General features: G+C 41.2%; 2 protein-coding genes across 2 annotated transcripts in view; one reads left to right on the top strand and one right to left on the bottom strand.

The window, feature by feature from the left end:
- mrpl19 (mitochondrial ribosomal protein L19) overlaps nt 1-2,744 on the bottom strand; it is a 3,543-nt gene extending 799 nt beyond the window's left edge. The window contains exons 1-5 of the mRNA XM_035679322.1: nt 2,614-2,744; nt 2,270-2,393; nt 2,051-2,169; nt 1,212-1,346; nt 141-322 (exon numbers count right to left, since the gene is read on the bottom strand). Coding sequence (XP_035535215.1) covers nt 141-322; nt 1,212-1,346; nt 2,051-2,169; nt 2,270-2,393; nt 2,614-2,692 — 639 coding nt within the window. The 5' untranslated portion in view covers nt 2,693-2,744. The remainder of the gene's footprint in view (nt 1-140; nt 323-1,211; nt 1,347-2,050; nt 2,170-2,269; nt 2,394-2,613) is intronic.
- Nucleotides 2,745-3,929: 1,185 nt separating this feature from the next.
- Nucleotides 3,930-15,637, top strand: part of LOC118341106 (protein eva-1 homolog C) — a 72,775-nt gene continuing 61,067 nt past the window's right edge. The window contains exon 1 of the mRNA XM_035679295.1: nt 3,930-4,213. Within this exon, the coding sequence (XP_035535188.1) occupies nt 4,105-4,213 (109 nt within the window). The 5' untranslated portion in view covers nt 3,930-4,104. The remainder of the gene's footprint in view (nt 4,214-15,637) is intronic.

The raw sequence follows: 15,637 nt of genomic DNA, 5'->3' as shown, positions 1-15,637 counted from the left end.
AAATATTGTGAATTACAATTATTTTGGCCAGAACAATTGTGGCATGAAATGTTCATATTGTCTCATGCCTAGTAAGTAAAACAGGTGAGTTTGGAAAAGCCCCATGTAATCCACCTCCTTGTTATAAATAGCTCTCTCACCTTGTTGACAGGCACCTCTCCAGTGGCGGCGAAGGCCACAGGCTTCATGTCCGGGTCCACAGTGCTGTACTCAGGCAAAGCGTCTCTCAGGTACATCAGGTTATCATCCAGCCTCTTCTCCAGCTTCAGTATCTCAATACCCTGGATACGAGGGCTGTACAGCTCGTAGCAGATCTCCACACCTGAGGCACACACACCGAGAAATACATGATGGAACCACCTGGTTCACGGTCTGCAAATAATCTCTGGATGGGGAGAGTAAAGGAGCAAGTCTTTCCTAATTCCTCAACCAAATTAGAAATGGCCAAAGAAAAATCATTTTAACAGTTACATTAATATATAAGGACATGGTGTTTTTCAACATGGACCTTTTAATCATTATATTGTGTCAAAATGGGGAGTTTTGCAGCCGCAATATGGACTACAATGTAATCCTTGCAGGTAATAAAAGTGCTTATTTTTGCTACTGACAGGCTCAGATTGTTATTATAAAGGACTGACAATACAACCCTGTAGAGAAATTCAATTGTCTGTGTTTTCTGTACATTTTGCTTGAGCTGGTCTGTAAAATCTCAGAAACTCCACCAGTCTCCCGTGCTTCGCAGCCTTGCAGCAGCTGGTTCATCCTCCTCTGCCTGCTGTCCCTCTCTGTCTCCTGGTGCGCTCTTGTAGGAGCTCTTCATCTGTATACTCCGAATACACTGAAAGTATTTCACCGAACACTAAGATATGCTTACTACGCACATGTTTGCATCGTCCTCTTGCCTCCCTGAACGAGACTTCTCTTTGAGCGAGACTTGGTTGGACACGCAGCGGACCTAAAAACTTGATATCCCCATTAGTCACTGTGACACAAAACGTGGGATAATAAGGTCCAGGTTGAAAAAACAATAGAGGGTGTTGAATGTTGTACAGACTGTAAAGCTCCCTGAAGCAAATTGTGATTTCTGATCTTGGGCTGTATAAATAAAATTTTACCTGACTTAATATTCCTTGATGCCACAGCCTGTGTGACGTTCAATAGACCTGTTTTTAAACCAGCACTGACACAGAAAAGAAAATAAACCTCACCTTGGTTATTAATGATGTTCCTCAGTACAAATGTGGCTCCCAGCCCCTTCCCACCCCTCTGGATACAGATGCCAACAAAGCGGTTAGTTTTCCCACTGGCATTCGTGTCGGCCATGGTCACTGCCAGGATGCTCCCTTAAAAACAATCAAAATCATTCACATGATTTAACTTAGAATAAAAACGACAAACTTGATGCGTGATATTTTTAAAGACGCAATTTATATTTGCAAAGCTCTCTGCAAAAAAAAAAACTAAAACAATAATATGACTTAAATCAACTGTTAATATAAACAACAGAATGCTTTGAGATAAAAACTGGGGCGTTGGTTCCTAAGGAAAACCTGCTAATTTTTGGTTCCAGCTGGGAACCAACTTTTAAGGTTCTAAACAAATTTATTTTTAGTCAGAATGCAAAACTAGGTGCTTGAACCTTGGTCGATAGAAAAGGCCTAAAAGGGGCCGAGACAGCAAAGGATCCAGTCACTGTTTTTGACTAGGTGAGATGTAGGAACTGCTAAAGGAAAAATACCCCGTCAGAGGAGCTCAGGCTGCAGGCTGGATCACGGAGAATTAACTAATCACAGAGGACAATGAAAGTAAAATCTTAAAATCTTTTCTACAATTTGACAAGCAACCAGTTTATAGTAGCTTGGATCAGGGTAAATCAACCTCTCCTCTTGAAGCTGAGAGCTGGCACAACTAGTTATACTGTCAGAAAAAGAAACGGATAAAGCTTGTTGCACTTAATTTAACCTGGATGAACTTTAAAAAGGGTCTCTACGTTTGAGCACGACAATCCTAAACTGTCTCACCTCACAGTGAGTTTGTGGTTTCTTACCTACGTAGAATTCAGGGATGTTGAGCACTTTCCTCCTGCGAATCATGTCTTTCCTCTCAATGTAAAACTTAAAGGGATTCGTCCTCTGTCTGGGAGGGATGAACTCTGGGCTCAGAAACCTGACAGAGAGAGACAACACATGAAAGCCAAACATTACACAGGGTGATAACATTACAGCATGTATGTGTCTGTGAGGGAGTGTGAAGAAGAGAAACGTACTCTCGCTGGGACTCCACAGTCGCTGTTTTGTCCACAATGACAGGTTTAGATGGAGGGGTGAATTTTGGTGGCTGCTCTCTGTTGGTCCCCTCGGCAAGACGACACACAGACGTGGACAGGCACCCTGGAAACGACAAATAATTCAGACATACATATTTGTACAGTTAAGGTTAAAGTCAGGGTGATATTAGGTTGGAAAAGCTGCTAGCTACGTTAACTTCCGTTATCTCCGTTAGCTCACTGCTACTGGTTGTAACGTTACAAACGCAAACGCGTGTGTTCACCAGCTGGGCAGCGGGTTATAAGGTACACCGGAGAAAGGAGCGCTTGTTCGGTTTACTTACGTTCATTTTGGAGCTGGAGGTTTCGCAGTAACCTCAGGGAAAACACACATTTGCCGAACTCCTTCGCACAGGCTGCCATGACTGACCTTCTGTAGTCACACGCGAACTTGTACGGAAGCCGTGTGGGGGAAATGACATTGAAACGCGTGGTGTCCGAATCTGCAATGTGGTCTATTGTCCACAAGATGGCGCTACTGTTCCGTCGGTTATTATATTCACTGTGTCCTCCACGACTGTGCTGTAAACTAGAAAAAAAATAGGAAGTGACAACTAAATACTATAATAAAAATCTAATTAAATTTAATTCGATTAAAAGGCTCGACTTATTGAGATGGCAGCCATTGCGCACCTGCCTCTTTACTATTTACTATTACTGTTTTCACTGAATGTTCTTTTGCACTGTTAATGTTCAAATATATCTTACAGAATTTTAAATAATTTTTTTGCTGCCATTACCAACTGCCTTTTTTGCACTACCATAAGTATTGTTGCACACCATAAGTATTGTATATTGGACTTTGACTTTTTTGACTTTGACTTTGATGATCAACAGAGATACTGCTTTTAGATAGCTCATTGAGTTTATGTTGATGGAATCTAATAATGATGGTGATGATGATGATGATGATGATATTGTATTTTAGAAGTGCTTTTTAATTTCATTTATTTTAATTTAAAATGTATTTATTGTTGTTTGTCTGTTGGTATGGTACTGACCTGAGAAAAATGAATTTCTCTACGGGGACAATAAAAAACATCTAATCTAATCTAATCTATTGAAAGTGCTTCTGTTGTAGGCTATGTCTCATTTTGTGTGTCAGTGTTAATGAGAGTCATCTCCCATATTTTTATCTGTAGCTAAATACATACTCAAATACCTACAGTATATCATTCAGAGATATTGTGTTTTTGTATTGCATTTATAATGTAGACTACATGTTATCAACAACACAGAAAGAGCCGAATTTAAGCTTCTTTGCTGTTGTTTTGTTTGCATTTATGGATTTCTGGAGACCTTTACTCCATTAAAAAATAAGTATTAGGATCCCCTGCTTCAGTAAATGTTGCTGTACACTGTAAACTCCATTACAAATAAAAAAAACCTGCATCCATAATTTGACTTAAAAATATTGAAAACAAAATGTACATAAAGTATCAAAAGCAGCCCATGGGTCGACAGAGTGTGATGTTATTGGATTATTGCGTGTGTCTGGTAGGGAACTCTGGGTCTTTGAGACCATGCAGGGGAGCGGCGGTCCTCCAGGTGGGCTGCCTCCACAACACAACACGCAGTTAGAAATGCACTCAGAGAGCAGAGCACCAGAGGAGCCTCGATCCCGTTCTCACAGCAGCGGTGCGGTGGGAGGATGAGGGAAGACTAGAGACATGGGACCGTACATCTCCTGCATGCGACGCAGAACTTGAACCCCCAATGCTGCTGCTGGACTTTCTGATGCTACGGAGAAACTCAAAAACTTTGAGGCTTCAAGGATGTTCTTCTCAGATAGGACTCTCTCAGCCGTCACTTATGCGCTCCTGTTGGGAATAACGTGTCTGACCGTCCTCTGCGACCTCACCAAGGGCTCTTCAGACTTTTCAGGTTGGGAGTTGTTGTGTTGTGTTTGTGCCTAGAAGCCCAAAGTAGTGTAACATTGTTTTCCAAGTGTGTTCAGATGACCAGCACTTGTTTTATTCTGTGTGTGTGTGTTGTTGTTGTCTGCGCTTTCAAGGCTTCACTCCATTTTACGCTTGAGAAGTACACAATCTGCAGGCAAGGGGGGATGATATCTAACTAGGATGACTCATTACGCGTGCTTTAAACTGTTGGGACGACTCCCAAAAACAACTATGAGAGGTGATTTGTGTCGCATCAACCTCTCCTCTCTGGACGACCCGTGCCTGTGGCGTGCTGCAGCATGCAGACTTCAAATGTTTGCTTCATAAACCGAGTGGGATACAACTTAAACACGCGGAAAAAGACCCGTATTGTGCTTGTGTTCTGGCCAATTCTGACACAGTTTGTGGAGCATGACCCACATAAGGCACTTCGAACAACAGGTTCTTTTTTTTTCTTTTTTTTTTTACTAAAGCCATATTGGGTGTAGGGATTAAGGGTTGGTTTTATCAGTACAGCGTCTATCTGCAACACATATCCCCACTGATGCAGTTGAGATAAATGGAATAGTGTGGTTAATGTATTACTAGATGGGAACTATTGTCTGGACCAAGTGCTGTCCTTTGCTGCAGATTTACAGCTGAGAGAAGAAAGCAAATGCCGACTTCAGAGCAGTTTTATATGATTATGTGCTTCATGTACAGAAAGGAAGTCAATTCAAGTGCTCATATCAGTGACTGGCAAAAGTTTATGTGCAATCCGGTGTGACAGAATCTGTAGGCTTTTATATCTGCTATGAAAAGGCAACATATCATTAAACTAATGAGTTATCCTGTGTTGCATTATAGGCTATTGAGCTCTGCTGAACCCAAAGGCGAGCCTGCAGGTTTTGTTTACAGTGCCATAAAACAGGAAGGGAGCTTTGTGTCGGTGTTAATTGGCCTCTAATGGGTCTAATGGCTGGAAACGAGCAGACTAACACTGTGGGGAAAAGGTGCTAAAGAGCAGATGTATGTAACATGCCCTCAGTGTATGATTGCGTCCATGTTGCTGCCTAATGAGCTGCTAAAGATCATGGTGTAGTGAGGGCTGTTAACAAGGGTACGTTTCTGTAATTGCCACGCATGTGTCAGTGGTTGTTGGTTTTGTCATAAATACTATGATTGAGTGGCTCTAATGGTGGTTAATTAAGCAAGAAGGGGAAACTAAAAGACCAGCTGATTCCAGATTTCCGCTGCTTGGAGCAGGTTTACCAATACCCCGGCTTAGGCACGATTATGCAAATACTATGTCATTGGCATGAGTTAATTTGCTGAAATCTCAGCTTTAGTGCAGCGTTTTCCTGTTCTGAGAGTTTATCTCAGGACTTTTCAGTGGCTCATTGATAACTTTGCTCCTTAGGTGGGTGGGGAGGGAACTCTGCTGTCATTCTGGGATCTTCCTTTGCTTTACATGGACCTGAGGTTAGTTTCTTTTCAATAGAAAATGAACGGACGCTGGGTGAGTCCCCAGATGCAATTTTGTTGGCCCATCAGGGTCTCTGCAACATGCTTTTGCAGAAATGCTGACCTGTGAATGAAATGAGAAAAAGGGGACAGCCTCAGAATACCTCAGGGACAAAGAAATCCTTCAGTCCTCGCATTCTTGACCAGCTGGAGTCTTCCTGGAGAATGAGAGGAGCGCTTTGATTGACAGGTGCTGCCAGGGTGCAGGGTGACAGGAGTGCCAGGTTTCAGATCTAACGTCTGTCATGTGGTTGGATCAGCGATGGTGGAGAAAATCTGGTTGCATCAGTGACCCACAGTCACTGTGGCGAGTAAAACCGGAGGAGCCAACTGTTGATTTCCAAAGGAATGTTTATGGTGGTAGCAGATTATTTAATTTTATTTTCAGTTCATGCTTCTCTGTGTCTTGCATTTGCATCGTTTGTCGACAACTAGAGTAATGGCCGGTTCAAATTTCATCATGGCTTTGAGCCCACTGCAGAAATGGAAACAAACTACAGTATGTTGGTGGGTAATTTAATGCAGTCTCTTCCCCTGTTATCATCTTCTATTATACAGCCGCCTGAACGGCTAATTAGAGGTATGGAGCTGTGCAACACTTAAGAGCCCCCAGGCTAACAGACGTAGCAAGCTAGCTAATTAATGCTCTTTCTTTTACAAGTTATCAATACGGTGTTGTTTAGTTCATGAACCAGAAAATGATAGAACCTAACAAACAATCTTACAGCTCTTTTATGTATTTGCTCAGGTTTTAATCATGTGGCGAGCTCTCAGCTTGTTATGTAACTGTTCCTCATCAGACAGCTAGCAGCAAACCATCCATTAGCAGAAATGTATGTCATGCTTCTTTCTTGTGCAAGTACAGACCACACTGCACCACAAACACTGGACGGTATCTTAAACGTGGAGCTTAAACGACGAGCTGCTTCATTTATAAGTGAAGAAAACAAAAATGCAACTTTTTGATGATATCATGTGACATCATTTTTATGAGCTATGAGAATATTTTGGCGGGGGTTGAGTCTTGGACGTACAATTGGAGCAGTTTGAAGTATTCACCTTGGTCTTTAGGATGTCTTTGCACTATTTTCTGACACTTTACTGACCAAATTATTAATCAGAAATAAATAGACAGCGAAAACAATTGGTAGTTGTTGCCCTACATTTAAATCATGGTGCCTTTAGGTAGATGTGTTTAGGACCTGAGGTAGTGCTACTGTATGAGGCCACTGAAGTACTGGCTGTGATTTTTTGCCTTTCTGTCTCCTGCTGGGGGCCGTTATCTGTCGTCGAAAACTGAAAACAGATAATCATTTTTGTCAACACAGTTGTGAAGGGAAAGGAAAACGATGAATGCTGGACTGTTTGGAAAAAGGCTCAAACAATAACAGGAATCAAGCATTTGCTACAACTGGGTCTTTTGACTTGCTTCATATTTACGCAAACAAAACACAGGCGTATTGTTTGTTTCTTTCAAACTGTAGAACATTTTAGAATCGCTGCAGTGTTTACTGCTAAAAGGTTACAGTGAAGCAACTTTTTCTCTCTTTCTCTGTCATAAAACCCCATGGGCCAAACCCTATTTAACCCCAGTCAATGGGATGTGAGGCTGTTGAGGGGCCAAGGGGTCAACTGAGGTCAACCCATAGTAACTGTGAGTGTGTGGTTAAGGGGGTTACCATCCATCTTGTTCTTTGTTCCCCCCGTCGAACCTCATCACACATGCTGACCACGGTTGAGAAAGGTAGAAAACAAAGTCAACACAACAACATTTTTTAGGTCATGAATTTTAAAAATGAAGATCTTTTGATGACTTCGCAGTAGGGCTGTAAAGTACACCAATTTTGTTCCCAGACATAGATGGATAATCGTGGTGAATGAAATCATGAGTAAAAATAATTATGATGATCACTTTAACCGTAATTATGCTGGCCTTCACAAACCACTGTAGTACTTCCACTTTTTCTTTATTCTACAGTGAAAAGGCACTGAGGAAACAGTTGTTTGATGTTTAAATGTGGTTTCTGTTTCTGTGTTCAGTGTTTTGACGTTTGACACAAATACTTTACAGCCATATTTATGTTCCAGGAAAACTCAAGCTGGAAACATAAGGAGGCTGTAGTTCTCTGAATTTATATGTAGAATGAGTATTGAAACAATAAAACAATTAGTCAATTAATCGAGTAGTCCTCAACAGAAAATCAATCAGCAGCTATTTTTATGACAAAATAATTGTCTAAGTAATTTATTAAGCATACTGGTAAATCGCAAACATTTGATACTTTTGGGTTCTCAAATGTAATTTCTGACCTTTTTTATAGACCAAAAGTAACCAATAAATAATCATTATCAGATCAGGTCAGATAATAGTCATCAGATTAATCAATAATAAAATACTTGTTAATTGTAGCCCCAAAAATGTATCAATGAAATATGTTTATTAGCCTTGTTAGCTTGTAAATGTAATGTAAAAAGAGTGCAGAGCTTGATCCTTCCTTGGTGACAGATCAGCTGATTGCATCCCTATGGGCAAGTGCTCTAAGCTGGTTGACCCTGCAGGCAACACACACACTGACACACAAATCCACCTACACTATTACCCCATGGGCAAGTCCTGGATTAGGCTACCCCTAACCGCCTACCCCTAACCGCCTACCCCCACGCATACACACAAACACACCCCTCCACCTATTACTTAGTGCTACTCAAGGCCCCTCAAATCTTAATCTGCTCTGATTTTCGAGTGGCCCAGGATAAGGGTAGCACACTGAACCCCATGCTCTCCTCTCTCAGCCCCTTCCCTTCCCCCACCTCACACGCTCATCAGCTCCCCAGCCTTTTTTCCCCCCCAAACACCTCCTTGCTGCCTCTACTCCTCCCCAGGGCTCGCCTGATCACTGTTTCTGTGTCTGTGTGCGCCAGGTGAGCTCTGTCTAAACAAATCCTGCCTCCAGCTTGTTTTGTCTACTGCGGTGGAGGCAGGCGGCGAGGCGGACAGCTAGGGCCTGGCATAAGGCTGCTTTTCACTCCAACTGAATAGAAAGAGGGGGGTGGCACTGTTCAAAAAATAGTCTCTGTGAATGAGGTTCTCAGAGGAGTGAATTTTCAAGACATTTCCATTCATTGCAGGATAGGTGTCAATGACGTATTGTTTTGCTACATACTGAATATATAAAATATGAAACACCACCCAAGTGATTTCAGGTTTGAACAGGTTTAATTCCTTATTGATTTGATCTGTTCAATCCGCTTAAATTTCTTTATAGACAGGAGACACGCTTGCAGAAGGATTTGGTCGGGGGGTTGATAGCATTTTATCAAAATATGAGTCTAGTTTCGAATCCGCTTATTTAATCTAAATCCTTCTACAAATCTCTTCTTGAATCCATTTAGGTGTTACTTTCATAAAATATAAGTACCGAAAGTTATAGCCGCTGAGATCTACAACTCGGAGATTGACATTCAAAGATGGATTGTAGAGAAATTTGTTAGAGATGAACTGATTACTGAGAACTGGAAATAAATGAGAACCAGCCATCGACCGACAGAAGGTTATTTAAACCCAGAGGTAATTGAGACAGAGGTTTGTCCAGCTTCACATTACAGAAACATATACATCCAGAATGCTAAGAATTTATTGCTGAGATTTGAAACATCATATCCAGCCACTCACATGTAACATTATTAGCTGAGCGATGCTGGTTATGTATAGCAGTGTAAACCCCATCTTTATAGTTTGTTGCTAACAAGACTACTCTTGCAGCCACAGTCTAATAAGTAAAAGGCAATGTGAAACTAAAGAGCCTTTGGGTGCAGACAGGTTGGTGAGCTAACGTAGATAACTTCGGGCTACATGTGTGTGCCTTGCCTCTGTATGCATTTATGGCACAGTGTGTGGGGTGCGTGTGGGGTGTGTGTGAGATGTCTGGCCACATGATAGCGATGAAAGACATGACCTACTGTGTAAGTCCCTCCCCCTGGATACAATAAGTACATAAACAAACACAGACACATAAAGCAGAGCTTTACATCATGTCGGGGAACAACAATTTGGTGTTGGTGATGAGAGATGGGTGTTTTTACAACAGGAAACAACTCTTCCCCTGTGCTCATTTTACATTCAGCATGAGGAAATTAAATTATCCCACACCACACTGCAATAAACATGGAAGCTTTGAAGTCATAGCCTCACTGCTGAGCAATTAAAAAGTGAATTGTTGGGAAGTATATTATACAAGTTGAGCTTTTTTAAAATGATCCTTATCTTTTTGTTTTTTATTAGGAAAATAATCTGCTGAAGGAAATTCCAGAATAAAAGGACAAAGCATTGAATATAAAAGTGTTGACAAGATTAATGGGAAAATGTGTTCAAAGCAGATGTAGCCTTAAAGGCAAGCTTTGTGTTAAATGAATCGAGTCCTGGCATATGAACCATATTAAAGTGCAAATCAAAAATAGGTTTTTGTGTCTTTGCCAACACATGTGTGGTAAAGAGAGCACATCCTGACTGAGGTAATGCGTAATGAACAATTTGGCAGCTGTTCACACTAAATTAAGTCCCGGTATGTCAGTAATGTCCTGGTACCACACAAAGAACAGAAACACACCTGTCAGGTAAACTGTTTTGAGATCAGTGAAAGGAGTGTCTTTTAGCATTTCCAGTGTGTTATATATCAATAAAAAGCAATGGTTCTGTGCTTTTACCTCTGATCATTTTGTTCTCAATGGGCAAAGGTAATATGTATATAATAGTATATTTCATAATAAAACTATCAAATCAAATAAAACTGTAAAATCATTGGTTTATATAAGAGATCATTTAGGGTGCTTTCACACCTCAAATGGTTGGTTTGTTTTGCCCATTAATTAATTAATTAGTTTGGTCTGTTTGGGCTGGTGTTAAAGCTTCTGTGTGGACCACACAACAGGTCCAAGACCACCTGAAACAGTGGGTCTCTGAGAAATTGAAATGGAATTAAAACAGAAATATGTGGTCCTTATGTCCATGTAGTGAGTGGCACACAATAACTAATCCCTGTTAATATTACAAGACACTTTTTTTCTACAAGACTACCTGTTTGTCATTATTCCTAACGTGTTCGAGTTAAAGAAGAAGATTTACTTTATAAATCTCCAATGGGGAAATCATTTTTTCACTTATAGGCCCAAAATACAATCAGGCGCACACACGGTTTATGGACATGCAAATGTAGAGAGATGGTGGAGTCACGTAGCAGCGCTGTGGGAGCAATCAGATGTCTTGCTCAAGGGCACCTTGGCAGTGCACAGCAGCTGCCAGTCCACACTCCATATTGTGGTCTGTGCTGGACCTGAACCTGCAACCCTCCAGTTCCCAAGCCAAGTCCATAAAGACCACTCAAGCAGTCTAGTAATACAAACATTGTTTATAGTCAGTTATATCTTTGCAAGCTCTTTAATTTCCCCATGTGGTTTCATGTAGTGCTGATGAAGCAGGATGGCAGCTACCAATTGTGTAACTTGTTTGCAGCTTTTGGTTCATTTGTAAAAAAAAAAAAAAAAAAAAGAGAACAATTAATTATTTTTTCGTAGTCCAAATAAAATCAACTCTAGTACAGCTATGATTGCACCCTCCATGTCTCAGCAATATACCATACTGTAATGTGTGTTATCTGTATGTTGGCTGAGGGCTTACATTGGCTGTTGTCCAAAAAAGAAATCACTATAATTTGAGTGAGAGTATGAGATGTCACTTTTTCAAACAGTGTCTGTCTCATACCTGATTTTGGAGTGAAACTCCCAATTTAAACCCAGACTGCATTCAAAATTACCTACATAGGCTGTGGAGGAGTTCTAACTACCAGCTGAACAAGGCTGGATGTCTTAATCAAGACTTATAATCAGCAGAAACCTGCTCAACCAGTCAGCCTATAATGTGATAATCATTATTTTGCATAGATTTCTGTCTATCCCTACAACCGCCCAAATCGCCCAATCAGATGATGAGCTGGATGGCTTTGTAATAATAACTGTTATAGGGGAGAGAAGAGGGGGTCTAAATCCTAAACTGCGGAGATGTATATGTAGACATTGCAGGTGTGTGTTTGCACTTGCCCTCTCGTGCATGGGGGAGGTGCAAGAAGCCCCAAAGAAAACACAGAGAAACGTGTGAAGAGGATTCTTGAGTGACACCACGGCGGTGCTGCATGCAGCTGCAGTTAGCGAGCTATCCTCACATCTTTGCTATCTCTGTATAGACAACAATTGTGTCATTTATTAAGAATGCAGTCTCATTTGTCATATTTTGAACACAGGCTTTTGTTTTCCAGAGCTGTGTTCACTTTATGAGCTGAAAGCTTATTTGAGAATCAGATAAGTAGTGATACCTGCTGCTGCACGTACAGAGGGTTGCACCAGCTAGCTCAAGGATGAAACTGAGCTGTAGATAAACAGAAACAAGTGTTGAGAAAGAGACTGGTGGGTGTGTATGTGTTCACTGGCAATTATCTCCTTGTGTCCACCCCACTTATGTGCCGGCTGTTGAATTATGTGCTCAACAAGCCCTACAATACACACTCACATGCACATGAGAAAACCAGCACGCACACACACCTTTTCTGCTCCTGCATCTCAGAGAATGTCAACCATGCTTTGATGCCCCTCCCCTCTCTCCCCCCGTCTTTTTTTTCTGTCTTTCTCTCTGTTTCCTGGGAGCTGATTTATGTTCAGTCTAGGAGTCAACATGTCCGCCTTGATCTGTCTTCCTTTTTATTCTTTCTCCATCCTTTAATCCTCTCTTCCCTCTATACCTCATACTTTTCCTTCGGTATAGGAAAGAACGTTTTGAACACCATTCGTTTTTATGCTATGATTAAAACCCTAGAGGCAAAGAGAGAGAGAGAGACAGAGAAAGATGGAGAGGTAGAGAGGTGGGGCACAGAAAGGCCAGTCTGAACAAGGAGGCATTGTGTAGCCCCCCAACTGTGTTGGACTGACAGTCTGCATTACAGCACGCTACAGCAGCCTGCTCCCCAAAGCACTGCTAATCTGTTGCCTACTGGCCCCTCCGGCTAGCTCAGGTAAGGGGGGAGGGAACCAGAGAGAGATTTTTTTTCTTGTTTTTTTCATCTTTCAACTGAATTAACTTCTAGAAGGACCTATATGACAGAATGGATTATTAGATTTATCTCGATAACAATACATGCAAGAATGATTATTTGGCTCACTTGGCATGTTGGCTTTTAATAAGTCTGTCCAGTATAATTAGTTAAAGATCCTTGACTGTTGGCTGATTGGTTGGTAAAACTTCTGACTACATGTCATTGGTTGACGTTTTACTGAGAATTGCAATATAAACACATTTTGGTTGGTGAGAGATGAATTCTTCTGCCTTCACTTTGTGTTTAAGGGTAGAGTTATGCAGTGAACTAAACACTCACAAAAGCAGAAGATGGTCTTTGAAATTTGTACTGAAAGTAAGTCTCAAACCAGGAAAACGGTATTGGACAACAGTAGTTTAAGTTACTTTAAGCACTTTCAGTTAATTTTGTATTACACAACACATTAACCTATAAGACAGCTAGTATAATATTTGGTTAGACGCAAGCTGATCACAGAAAAACTACATTTAACCAAATCAACAATCACATAACATCTATAAAGAATCCACATGACATGCAAACATCAGCATGCTAAAGAGGTCACAATGACATTAACATGCCAAGTTTTGCAGGTATAATGTTTACCATTCACCATTTAGTTTTGCGTGTTAGCATGCTATTATTTGTACAGCTGAGGCTGACAGGAATGTTGTTTTGCAGGTGTGTGATCATAAAATCAGGTATTAGACACTTTTTATGATTGCCAAATTAGAGAAGCAATGACATACATGTTTTTAGGATTTTAGAACATATCACAAATAATCAATAGATTAATCTGTAATAAAAAAAATCATCTTTAATTGTTGTAGTAGCACAGCAAAGGGTTTATATGTTGCAGCTGGCATTGTACAAATCGTGGCAGGAAAAAAACTTTTACCTAAGGAGACCCCAGTTACTTGGTAGCTACGAAAACAAACTCTCTGTGAAACTCTGAATGAATAGAGCAAGGTAAGCTTTCACATTTAGTCTGGTCATTCCTCCAGATCTGTCTGCATTTGTTGTAAATGGAAGGAGATCTCCTTGCTAAGTCCCATTGGACATGCTGCAGACGGCTTTTCACTCCCTCAGCACCTCAGGAGTTGTTCTTTTGCTTGTTTTCACAGAACAGCCCCCCTGATAAGCTTGTTAATTCCCCAAAAAGCTCAGCCTTTCTGTTCCCACCCACTCTTGCCTTTAAAAAAAAAAGGAAATACCTCTCTTTTCTTCTTAGTACATGCTTGAACCTTGATAGAGGTATGGTGTTTTGCCGTAATTGCATTAAAACTAATTAGTTGTTTTTTAATTTTACCATTATTTATCCAGATTAATCATTTGAGAACCAATTCCCATTTATAATGACCACCTGGCCAAGACAAGAGAACAAAAATAGAGAAGAGCAGGAAGTGATGGAGCAATTGTGAGGCCACTGGACCACAATGACACACAGCCATAAAGGAACCGGTTTGCAAAGTGAAAGGGTTGTCCAGGGTTGTGGGAGTAAGAGTCATGTTCATTCCAAGTCCAAGAGACTCCTGTGTTTATGTGTTTTGTTCCTATTAAGGATCATATGATAACATTGAAAATAAATACTTGCAATGGTATGTTTTTGTCAGCTTTTTGTGATGCTCAGAAGCTATAATTTAGTCTTTTAGTACCGTGAAAACCTTACATTTCTCACTATTACTAGATACGCTCATACCAACACCCTTAGTTCATTTATCTAAGACTGAAGGTTCATGTATGTTTTTATTAGGAAGGGATTAGTTTTCCAGCAGAATCTGATTCAGATTCCTTGAGAGCGGAGTCTTTTTCTGCAAACTCTTTCTGTATAACATTTGGTAAATGGTCAATTCCTTGACGTGTCTTTGACTGAACTGCGCAACAGCCTAGAAAACAAGTGAAAGGAGATCATTCCTTTATGACCTTTCTGTCAAAAGCTGACTGCTCTCAGCCTTAGGCTACCACTGCCCCACCCAACAGTCACCTAAATCCAATCCGCTGTGGTGAGGATGGCTGAAGAAAGATACATCTGTCGTTCACTTGGTGACAATAAAGCTCACACACACACTGATGCATCTGTCTGGTGTCTGTTGGACTGTGGTTAGTGATGGGGCAGTCTGGCTGCCACACAACTCTCCCAGGCCATAAAAGTGACCATTAAAATGACAGATTTCTCTTCCTGTGGCTCTTCCGCTCCATCTCTTGTCCGTCTTTCTTTCTGTCACACACTTTCTCTGTGGGTGTCTGGATGTGCATACAAACACTAGTGAGGGTGTTCCCGGAACCTCTGTCCCTCAACTTTGTCACCCTTCACCCCCACATCGTATCGTAAGAAACACACAACACACATGCTCAGAGACTCAGAGTAAAAGCGTCCTCTCCTCCTAGTGCACTCTGACCTCCGTGGGTCATAAGGAGAGGCACGTGCTAACAGAGGTCATGGGAGGGCTTGGGTGGGACCAGTGTTTGGTTTTTGTGGACTCCCTAGGGTAGACTCAGTGGCCACTGTTCGACTGGGAGGCTATCTCCATTCCCGGCAGATGCTTTATAGGCAGTCGCCCCCCCAGGATGAGCTCAGACAACAGACCGACAGGTGGACGTCCTCCTATTGTTTGTAGGAGTTAGCTAACGGCGATATGCTGAAATATCAACCATTTTTGCTAACATGACTGAGTTAGCCTTCCACTGTCAGCCTAAGCTTATCTTGTGGTTTCATTTAAAGGGGAACTTGGCAACTCTAGCCATTTCTTCGCTGGTTTTCATTTTTGTCATCACATGTTTTCTCA

Source organism: Morone saxatilis, unplaced genomic scaffold (genome assembly GCF_004916995.1).
Source record: "Morone saxatilis isolate NCDOM2014 unplaced genomic scaffold, NCSU_SB_2.0 Contig7, whole genome shotgun sequence".
Classification (NCBI taxonomy): domain Eukaryota; kingdom Metazoa; phylum Chordata; class Actinopteri; family Moronidae; genus Morone; species Morone saxatilis.
Note: the sequence above shows the minus strand (reverse complement) of the source record. Positions and strands in the feature narration are given on the sequence as shown.